The sequence below is a fragment of the Sardina pilchardus genome, chromosome 6, assembly GCF_963854185.1.
Source record: "Sardina pilchardus chromosome 6, fSarPil1.1, whole genome shotgun sequence".
Classification (NCBI taxonomy): domain Eukaryota; kingdom Metazoa; phylum Chordata; class Actinopteri; order Clupeiformes; family Clupeidae; genus Sardina; species Sardina pilchardus.
The window spans coordinates 8,667,038-8,677,956 of record NC_084999.1 but is presented as its reverse complement, the minus strand read 5'-3'; the positions used below and the strand labels follow the sequence as shown (position 1 = coordinate 8,677,956).

Below are 10,919 nucleotides of genomic sequence, written 5' to 3'. Positions count from 1 at the left end.
ACCTGATCATAGCAAATAGTCAAAAGAGTGCTCTTGTCTGCCCCCCAAGAAAAGCCTGGCAAACACCTCATGACATTTAACACTTTGCTAGTTTTAGCTATTACCTTATGAACGTTCCAGTTTAACTTAGATTGGACTCTTGGAAATACAAAACAAATTGACCATTTGTTTTATGTACAATCTGGATAGTGCTTTACATGGTCAGATTAATCATATGTCTAATTAAATGTAATCAAAAAAGCCCTCCTCCCCCTTCTCCACTTTTGGTGCCACCCTGACATCTGGCTGCAGTGTAGCTGCACTACAACAAGTACAGTAGATGAAACATATTGGGTACTGAAATATTCACAAGAATTCATAGAAATCGAATCTTCATGTTGTTTTATCCAATATTAGCTGTGCAGATGTAGTACAACCATTGAACCAAAAAAGTAGTCTACAAGAAACCTCAGAGTAGCCTATTACCTTTCATTTGAGACCAAGATTATGCTTCTACAAAGGGGTTCATGTGCAGCTGTAGGCCTAAGCATTTCCATAGGGGATTTTTAACCATATTTACATTGGATTTATGGCTTATATACTGTATTTTAAAGCTGGTCATACTTAGAGAGTGAATGGTTCTCTGAGGTAGCACTCATTTGTGAAAGCCAAGGTTACACGGCTCTATGCCAGACCGAATTTCCCGACCTCAAATGTTGAGGGCGGGGCTGAAGTTCGGCTGCACCCATAGCCTACTGTAGATTATTGGTTTGTTATTAGGCCATATGTCGCAGGGTACATGGGGGAGAGGAGGCTCCTGGACATGTGATCAAATGTTGGCTATTGATTGATGGCAGGATTGATGGAGTGATATGATAGGCTATTCTATAGCCTATATTAGGCTATGTTTAAATAGGCCTATTGTTATTTTGAGGCTGATGTTTTACAAGTTATAAAATAGCATAAGCTAGAAAATATGCAGCTGCAGGGCCTGACTGTGTTTTGCTAACTTAAGTTTTGGTGTAAACAGGTTATAAAACTAAGGTAGTAGACAACTATATGAAATAGCCTATAATTCAAATCTATATTTTGTTGTTGACCTAAATTAAGCTACCGCTAACATTATGTTGAATATTCCAACGCAGTCCCGGGCCCAGGCACCACACGGCGGCCCATATCGACTGCTGCTCTTTTATTCGCTGTGAGGAGGCTCTGCTTCGTAATGTGTCTCATTGGAGAGGAATTCATCAGCCAGGAAGCTTAATGGGTTGTCTGTAAGCCGATGTGTTAAGTTGCTTAAACCTATTCATAGCCTCGTTCGGGAGAGGAGAGAGAGACAAACATCACAACATTAACTCGATCAGAGGTCAGTCGCGAGGAGGGTCTCGGTTCGGGTACAACCCGTTACCGGCGTAGGAGATGTGGGAAGAAGTTTTGTCATCTGCTTTTGCCAAGTACGGCGCTGTAACCGTGGTGATAGCTTTCTGTGAGTCACGGCTGTTTGTTGTGCGTCTTTGTCCTGATATTCAATGCCATGCCTTCTTTTCCGTTAATCTGCGAGCGATTTGTTGTGGCAGCGCGTATCCTATCATGAAATGAACGGGGACATCGCTCTCTTAACCCTAGTGGTGGAGAGAATAATGAAACAAAGGGGATTTAAAGTGATGTATCGTAACGCCGTTTTTGTGTCTTGATTCAGCTGCTCTTACAGCTTTCAAAAAGGTTCCCTCCTTACCCCCATTTTATTTCAGTGTTTAAACGGAGTTCGTTTATTCCTTGCTTCACTGTTGACAGGATTATTGAATGATCTAGATTGTCTGCAAAGTGTGTTGCTCTATAATCTGCAGTTGTCCAGAGACAGTTAGTCCCTAAACAACCCATCTACTATATATTTGGGTAACTTGGAACAGTAGCCTAATCTACCATTTGGGACTAGCCCTCCAAGTCCATCACACTCACAATTTATGGCTGATTTGGTTGTGCATGGCAATCAGAATTTGGAAAAAAAAATTGGACAAAAATGGTTTCTTTATGAAATGAGAAACTAAAACACCTTGTCCCCTGACAAAGGCCTGCTTGCGCTGAGGAGATGGATAGCAGGGGGCAGATGCTGCAGCCGTGCGCGTCTTCACGGGAAGACAGTGCTGATCACTGGAGCCAACACCGGCATTGGCAAGGAGACGGCACACGACATGGCTCGCAGAGGTACAACAAAGTCTTCTTTTCATATCCAGCCTTTCTATCATGATGCATGAATATGACTACTGTATTATACTGTATATGTTACTGTATATTTGATGTATACACAGTGAAGTACAGTGTGTTTGACTGTAGGCTACTGCACAAAATTCCCATTGTGTCCATTCCATTTGTCTGTTGCACTCTGAATGACCAGACGGAACGCTGTGCTTTTGCTTGCATTCTGAATTAGATTTGTGCTGGCTGATTCTGGCCGTGCGTCACACTTTCACCTGTATTGTTATTTCAACAAACACACCTTTATTGAAATTGAGTATGTCTGTGCAGTAGCCTACGTGGGGTGCAGCCGTGGCCTACTGATTAGGGCTTCGAGCTTGTAACCGGAGGGTTGTCGGTTCGATCTCGGACCAGTCCACGGCTGAAGTGCCCTTGAGCAAGGCGCCCTAACCCCTCACTGCTCCCCGAGCGCTGCTGTTGGGCAGGCAGCTCACTGCTCTGGGTTAGTGTGTGCTTCACCTCGCTGTGTGTGTTCACTAATTCACAGATTGGGATAAATGCAGAGACCGAATTTCCCTCACGGGATCAAAAGAGAATGCTTATACTTATACACCCGCCTTTATGGAAATTGAGTGTGTCTGTGCAGTGTGTGTCCCACCGTATTCGCCTTGTGTAATTGTGTGTGTTTCCAGGGGCCCGGGTGGTGATGGCGTGCAGGGACCTGACCAGGGCAGAGAGGACGGCAGAATGTATTCGCACAGCCACAGGAAATGGAAACGTGGTGGTGCGCCACCTGGATCTGGCCTCCCTGTATTCTGTGCGTCAGTTTGCCAAAGAGTTTATTGCCACAGAGGAACGACTGGACATTCTCATCAACAATGCTGGTAAAGTGTGGTTGCAGCAACTGCTGTTTCCACTTTAAGCATGACCCATTATGGGAAAAGGGATCTCAAGAGGGAAAGAAATGAAGTGAATGGTGTAAATACAGTACTTGATATATTGTTCTGTGATGTTCCCTTGTTATGAATCTCACAGTGTGTACTTGTAGTGATGAAATTACTCTAGCAGTCAACAGTTTGGGGTCACTTAGAAATTTCCATTCCACTCCATTAGACAGAATATCAGCTGAGATCAGTTGCATTGTTTTTTTTTGGTTTGTTTTGTTTTTTTCATCACAGCAGCAGTTTTCAGATTACATTATGTGCTTACATAATTGCCTTTTTAAAACAATTGAGAGGAACATTGATAAAAGTATATCTCTGATTTGATACAGTGTACAGAAATATCAAGTTAGAGATACACTTTCTACAGAAAGTCACAGATATACTGTACATCTATGTGGACGGCTTTATTATAGACCCATTAATATTGTTCTGCCTACAACAAGCAACCGTCTTGGACTGCCATCACCAGCACCAGCACAGCAGACAGAAATAAACCTTAGCAATACATTTGGCAGACTATATGCTGTTAAGATATTCTCACATTTTTTGTGGATTTCTTGACACTTGTGTTAAATGGTCCGAATCCAAATGTGTGAAATGCTCCAAATGTGAAGCACTTTCAGCTGTATTCTGTGTATGAAAGGCGCTATACAAATCCTAAGCTTAAAGCTTATTATTATTATTATTATTATTATTATTAATAAATAATAATAATAATAATAATTATAACATAAAAAACACAACATATACTGTAGACTACTAGAGGAATTGAAAGGTATATTTATGTCACTTTTACCTGACATACCATCAAAATGAAGTTCAAACTCTGCTCTTAGACATGGTTACTTACTATCATATTTAATCCAGGTGAAAAGCTTGATATGTCACCGCCACTAATTGGACCTGTGGTACAATTCCCAAGTCCAATACTGAATGGAGTTTGTTAGTAGTTAGTAGTTACTGCCCCCTGCTTCCCTGTGATTCATGCTAATGTTTGTCCCTCAGGTGTGATGATGTGCCCCAAGTGGGTGACGGAGGATGGCTATGAGACTCAGCTGGCTGTCAATCATCTGGGTCATTTTCTTCTGACCAACATGCTGCTAGGCGTGCTGAAGAAGTCCACTCCTAGCCGAGTAGTGAATGTGGCAAGCATTGCACACAAAGGAGGTAATATTGCTTGAATATTTTATTGACATAAAAAAAAACACTTGAAACAGTTGAAAGTGTAATTTTCAACTGTATACAAGAAGATGACCCATAATTGGCAAGTGATTTTACTGGAAAACAAACATGCAACATACAGTAAGTCAATACCTGTTTTTCTCCTACAGGAAAAATTGACTTTGATGATCTGTTTTTCGACAAGAGGCCATACAGCTCACTGGTCAGCTACAGACAGAGCAAGTTGGCCAATGTCCTGTTCTCCCGAGAGCTCGCTCGCAGGATGAGAGGTAAAGACTGAAGTGTAACAAGTGTGATATGCTGAGGCCCATTCTGATCTCACACATAACACACAGTATTTATGGGTGTAACATTTGGTATGGTATGAGGATTATTGATACTATAAACAAAAATATCATATAAATGTGGAACAGTCTGAGGTTTTATTGAATTGCTACAGTCAACTACAGGTCACAATACTTCATGCAATATTGTGCTGCATTTATGAACCAAGGTGCAAGCTGCTGTGCAAGCAGTTCAATATTGCAACCAAGAGGCGGAGAGGAAAGTCATTCAAATGAGGTGTGTTTCCAGTGTGGCTTAGAGGGTCTTGTGCATTTGTGCAGTGCCTGTGGCAGGGCATTCCAGACTTTAAGGCCAGCCATGCTGAAGGCTCTCTCACCCATGGAGTTGAGCCAAGGGCAGAAAGTTTTCCCCCCCTGGATATTTCCAATTTTATAAATGCAATCTTGATTGATTTGATTTAGCCTTTTGTTTTTGCATAAATATTTAAAAATAAGTCAGCATTTCGTAGATGCACCTTTGGCCGCAATTAAAGCATAGAGTCTGTGTGGAAAGGTCTCCTTGCCCAGCCATAGGGCCCCATTGGGGACTCCAGAGCAGGCAATTTGCATAGCTGACATTCACATCTCTGATAGCACTGTTAGTGTTAGCCTAGTGTTAGCAACCAACCTGGTGTAAGCCTAGAGCTTATTTAACTCTGTCTATTAACTGTTATTTAACTCATATCAGAGTGAACAAGACATACAGTACAACCAAATTACCCGCCTTGTGATATGAAGTGTACAGACAAATTCCTCATGTACTAAATCCACACTTGCTGGCTTGATGGAGTTGAGGATAATCCCTACATAAGGTCAACTAAGTATGTTTTAAAAAACTGTCTGCTCTTGTCTATATTGGCAAACCATGGTCGTAGCAGACAGCAGGCATCATAGGTTAAATTCTTAGTGCACTTATATAACGTCTACTGTTACGGTAGGAAAATGGGTCTGCTCCTGGTAAACACCGTTTGAATGTGATTCACTTTCCCCTGATTCCTCTGAATGGGGCAGTAATGAGGGAGCCGTAACGTTGGCGCCCGGCACCCCATTTGGGCCTACTGCCCACTGGCACCCAGGATGGGATCGAGGTCGTTCCCCAAACCAATTCCCCATCTCTCTCTCTCTCTCCCAATAATCTTCACTGTACTGTCAAATAAAAGGCCAACATATAACTTAAAAAAAAATGGTGGAGTGATGAGTTGTCATCAAAGATCCTTCATTACTGACAAGATAGAGCAACATAATGTATCTCTATGGAAGCAAAATTCTAACAGTTCCTGCCTGCTTAAAGAGGCGTGTCGCAAAGATGTCATAGTGGGATATCGATCTCTGTCAGATTGGCAAGCAGTTCAGTTCAAATATACCGTCACTTTCTAGGTCTGCTTGAAGGGGGATTTCGCCCCCCTCCCCTTTGCAAAAACAGAACGCAGCGGAAATGGTCGAATGTTTGCGCCTCCCGCTCCGCTTTAACCCTCTCTGTTATCATCCCCTGTAGGCACCGGCGTGACGTCGTACAGTCTCCATCCGGGGGTGATCCGAACGGAGCTGGGCCGCCACGTGGAGACCTGGTTCCCCTTCCTGCGGAGCGTGCTCATGCTCCCCTCCTACATGCTCATGAAGACGCCGTGGGAGGGAGCCCAGACGTCCATCTACTGCGCCGTGACGGAGGGGCTGGAGAGCAAGTCTGGCTCCTACTTTAGGTAGGAATGAGGACTACTACAGTGCGCTCTTAGGAGTTACTGCATTTGGGGCAGCCGTGGCCTACTGGTTAGGGCTTGGGGCTTGTAACTGGAGGGTTGCCGGTTCGATCCCCGACCAGTCCATGGCTGAAGTGCCCTTGAGCAAGGCACCTAACCCCTCACTGCTCCCAGAGCGCAGCTGGTTGGGCAGGCAGCTCACTGCTCTGGGTTAGTGTGTGCTTCACCTCACTGTGTGTTCACTGTGTGCTCTGTGTGTTCACTAATTCGGTTAAAATGTGTCCTTCAGTGACTGCTATGAGAAGGAGACGGCTCCTGAGGGCAGAGATGACGTTGCGGCTCGACGCCTGTGGGAGGTCAGTGCCCGCCTGGTGGGTGTCTCAGACCAGGAGTGAGGTGACTCAACGCCTGTGCCGCCTCTCCTGCCATCAGCTCCGTACACTCCCAGCCCTGCTGGGCTCTCTAATGGCCTGTGCAGACTACATGATTTCAGCCCGATTTTGCCACGATTGTGTCGTGGCTGACAAATTTCCATTGTCGTGTCCAAATATTAAAAGTCGGGAACGACGTTCGAAGGAGGAAGCGTCTTGTAATGTGACATGTTCAACGACCTGCGATTTATTGTCTGCAACATTCTACGATGATCTTGTAATGTGGCCACTCCTGCGACCAAAACGCGGCAAGATGTTGTGGCTCTCTGATCGCCTAGTCTGACATGGTCAATCGTAAAAGATAATCATGAAAGAGAAAAACATTGTGTAGTCTGCACAGGCCATAAGAGGTCACCCACACACCTCAGAACACCAGCGTCACGTCTGAGATGCTAAGCAAAGCAGCGAGCTTTTCAGGGTGTTGTCGTTGGGAATGTAGGAGTCACCAAGACAATCTAATCAAGCAGCAATCATTTGACGTTAGCAGACACATTTGGCCTTTTTCCGGATGTTGTGTGAGAGTGAGTTATTTTCCCTCTTCTTTTTAGTTTGTGGTAAACCAGTCCAATGTTTTCTTTGAAACGGAATTTATCATTAATATCTGAGTTGTCAGCTTTTACTTTTGGATTTCCCTGTAAAATAGCCCATGATAATCTGTACTGTAAGATACTTGATCACCCGTAAACCTGATATAAAGGCAAATATAGGGCTCAATAATTTTGTTGTTAACAAAAATGGTTGTTTGTTACACTGAATTATGTACTAAAAATGAACTCAACAATATTGAAACCCTTACATTTAAAGGCTATACATTTCAAGAGTGAGAACAGTATCATAAACCTAATTATTATTATTATAGAAATGGAAACAGCATTGTACATTATAACAATGTTATACGATGTTATTAGGTTTCCCTTTTGTATTTCCAATAAATGTCCACCAGAGGGCAGAAAATCCTGTCATTTCATTATAGCCATGGCTGTAACCTCTAAAAACAGACTGCCTAAAAATGTTTAACTTATGCACAAGTTCCTGATCATAAACCACTATCTGAGGTGTCTTTTCATTAGTGCTGTTTTCAAAAGACTGACAAGAGAATTGAAGGAATACAGTATGTATCTATTAAGGACAGACAGAAGTGACACTATTAATTCTATGGATTTATAACTATTTTTAATCTTCTCTCGTGTTTTGTAATCAATCATACATTAAAAAAGCACTTTGCTAATGAGTTTGAATGGTGTTTCGTCATTACAATGCAATCAGTCAGATATGGGAAATTCGGCTTCAGAATGTTGAAGTCCTATGTGCACAGGTAAAACAAGTCCATGATAGGACTTTTACTCTCTGAAACCAGGTTTCCATATCTGCAATTAGTCCTTTCTGAATTACAAATTCTACGTCTGTTATCATCAAATCAGCTTTTAACTGCTGCCAAACGCTTAAGCCCCAATAGATTGAAAGATTTGTAGGATGTTAACATGCAATGAATGGCTGATCAGAAAGCAGTGGCTCTGGCAGATTTAAGGATTTGGCCGGACCAATCACTCACTTACAGTTATTTCTACACGGAATCGTTTCATTCTAGAACTACAACTATGCTTAGATCACAAAGAAGACAGCAGTGACCTATGCTCCAGTCCAGTTCAAAAGGTCACCTGTGTGTCCATGTGACTCTACAGGTGAGCTGTCGGTGTCAGTTAGCCACTTACAGTTGACATAGGGGTCTTAAGTGGACTGAAGCCCATGTCATTGCAGTCAACTGATCCCTCGGCAGGGTGAGCATGCAGGACAGGCCACTCCATCTCAACCCCTACTCATATCCCGTGTGTATGAAACACTCTTTTATTATTACAGTATGTCTTTGTCCATTCACAACAGGTCGTTCCTCCTTCTGAAGTGTGCACATATAAGCACAGCCACTGTTATTCTTTGTGTCTGATGGAGGAAATGAAAGCTCCTCATCAGCTTCCTGCATCCTACTTGCACACAGGACAGATCCGCTTTCCCCTGAGCTGAACAAACACCTGAAGGGCATAAGGAATCAGACAGGCCAGTTGAAGAAACACAAGGGACAGGGGACATGGGACAGCGTGCTTTAGGCATATACTGTATACAAAGGGTTAAAAGGTTGGGGCCGAACTTTCAGAATTGTTGCATAATTCAATATGTTGTTATTGCATCCGCACTTACTGCATTGCTGTGGCGTAATTGCTGCACTGTTTGCGTCATAGTATAGCTGCATGTGGACAGGCAATCTACTCTTTCACCCATTAGAGTTAATCCTCCTGCAAAGATGAGGTCCATTTCCACATGTGCTGATCTGCGGTAACATATACAGTACACTCATAAATACTGATGCTGGCCCACATTTGCGTGGATGAGGGCAGCGAGTTCATCCCCAGCCAGCGTGCGTTTTCACAACAGCAACACAATCTCCAGTCTGAAAAGCAGCAGACTGACACTGACACTTGCCTTTTGACCGGCCTCACCTTCTCTGACACGCCCTCAGCGCCCGCACCCTTCAGCACCTTGGACAGCTGCCGGCGGGGGTGCCAGCTCAGATAAGGAGCCGTACAGATGGGGTGGGGTATGGGTGAGGTGCATCTACCATCCCCCCCCCAACACACATGCACACACACACACACACACACACACACACACACTCACAGACGCACACACACACACACACACACACACACACACACACACACACACACACACACACAGAGACATTACTAACTCGTGCACAACAACTGCACACGTGCGATGGATCACGACAGTCACGCAGAGACATGCACACATACAGTACACAAGCAGACACACCATATATAGATGCAGGGACACATAGCCACACAGACAACAGCATTCTCTTTTCCCCAGACAGCATTGATCAGCATCGCAATGTCTGGCATTGGGAGGTCATGACTCTCATCAGCCCACAGTAGCCCTCATTTTCAAATGGCAAGCCAGTCACTTCACCACAACATGCGATATACTGCTACTTCACAATTCACACTATTCACTCTTTTTCACAAGATATACAGACCTTGGCCCCGGAGCACATGTTCGAGAGGGCTCAAGTCATTTTTGAAAGTGAAGGACGGTTCTTGTTTACATGTAACGTACATATGAATCATCATCTTCACTTTGGCTTCTGTTGAGCTCATTCAATCTGGCTCCTTAATCATCACCCAGTGTAACTGGCTCATACACTCTCCTTCTCAAGCTGGCGTGTGGCGAGTGTATTGGTGCATAATGGCTCCCGTGCATCACCCAGGTGGCTGCTGCACATCGGTGGTGGTGATTAGTGAGGTGCCCCCCCCCCCCCTCCACTATAAAGTGCTTTTGGTGCCTTGATGACGCGCTATATTCATTCAAATTGTTGTTGTGTCAGATGAGTTTATATGGCCAATTGGATGCTTGACTCCTAATGATGTGAATTCCTCAGTGTGTGTGTGCATCTACTTGGGAGACGTTTGACCTTTTCATTGTTGTGTGGGAACTCATTACTGGCTCTGGGTCTCTCAATGCTGCTCTGTTCTAGCGCTCCAGTGGGAGACTACAGCGTCGAGAGGAAGACTGCTGACCTGCTGGAGGCAATAAAATTTCTGAACTGGTGTTCACATCAAAGGTCTTAGAGCGGAGCATAGTGCTCTAGAATCATTGGTTTTTGTGGTTCCCTGCCCGAATCTTTGGCCCACGCATCCTAGCGACCCATCACTTTCCTAAATAACTAATGGATTACTAATGGACAATTTATTCCCTACACTGGACTATTTGAACTTTCATTGTCATTGTAACTTTCAAACTACAAATGACTTTACTGTAACTGACCCCAGGCAGATGGGTTGGGCCCTTGAGTCGTGGATCTGTCTGAGGTTTCTTCCTATATGTATCTCCAATTCTAGGGAGTTTTTCCTTGCCCCTGTTACTCATGGGCTCTCTTTGAATGTTTACCCCTCTGTAAAGCGCCATGAGACATGTGTAATGTTTTGGCGCTCTATAAGTGAAATTAAATTGAAATTGAAATAGTGCTTCAGCTAGTGAGTTTTCAACGTTCTTTTAGTAGAATACATTGGCAGATTTAAGAAAAATCCAAATGGCATCTGCTGGGCCCAGGTATTCTTTATGTTCATTCTGCAACACACTTGATGTAAAGGCCTG

At 43.8% G+C, this 10,919-nt stretch overlaps 1 protein-coding gene across 1 annotated transcript; it reads left to right on the top strand.

The window, feature by feature from the left end:
* The first annotated feature begins 1,356 nt into the window (after positions 1-1,356).
* On the top strand, positions 1,357-6,855 carry si:dkey-23o4.6 (retinol dehydrogenase 12). The gene is made up of 7 exons (XM_062537660.1): positions 1,357-1,465; positions 2,050-2,184; positions 2,868-3,059; positions 4,125-4,286; positions 4,451-4,570; positions 6,120-6,324; positions 6,611-6,855. The coding sequence occupies exons 1-7, from the start codon at positions 1,399-1,401 to the stop codon at positions 6,714-6,716; spliced, it is 987 nt and encodes a 328-aa protein (XP_062393644.1). The 5' UTR covers positions 1,357-1,398; the 3' UTR covers positions 6,717-6,855.
* The last annotated feature ends 4,064 nt before the right edge of the window (positions 6,856-10,919 follow it).

What these genes read in the sequence shown, in the direction of transcription:
- si:dkey-23o4.6 (XM_062537660.1), top strand. Translation starts at nt 1,399, where the DNA reads ATGTGGGAAGAAGTTTTGTCATCTGCTTTTGCCAAGTACGGCGCTGTA. An exon ending in AACCGTGGTGATAGCTTTCT is followed by an intron (nt 1,466 to 2,049) that starts GTGAGTCACGGC and finishes CCCCTGACAAAG; the next exon opens with GCCTGCTTGCGCTGAGGAGA. An exon ending in ACACGACATGGCTCGCAGAG is followed by an intron (nt 2,185 to 2,867) that starts GTACAACAAAGT and finishes GTGTGTTTCCAG; the next exon opens with GGGCCCGGGTGGTGATGGCG.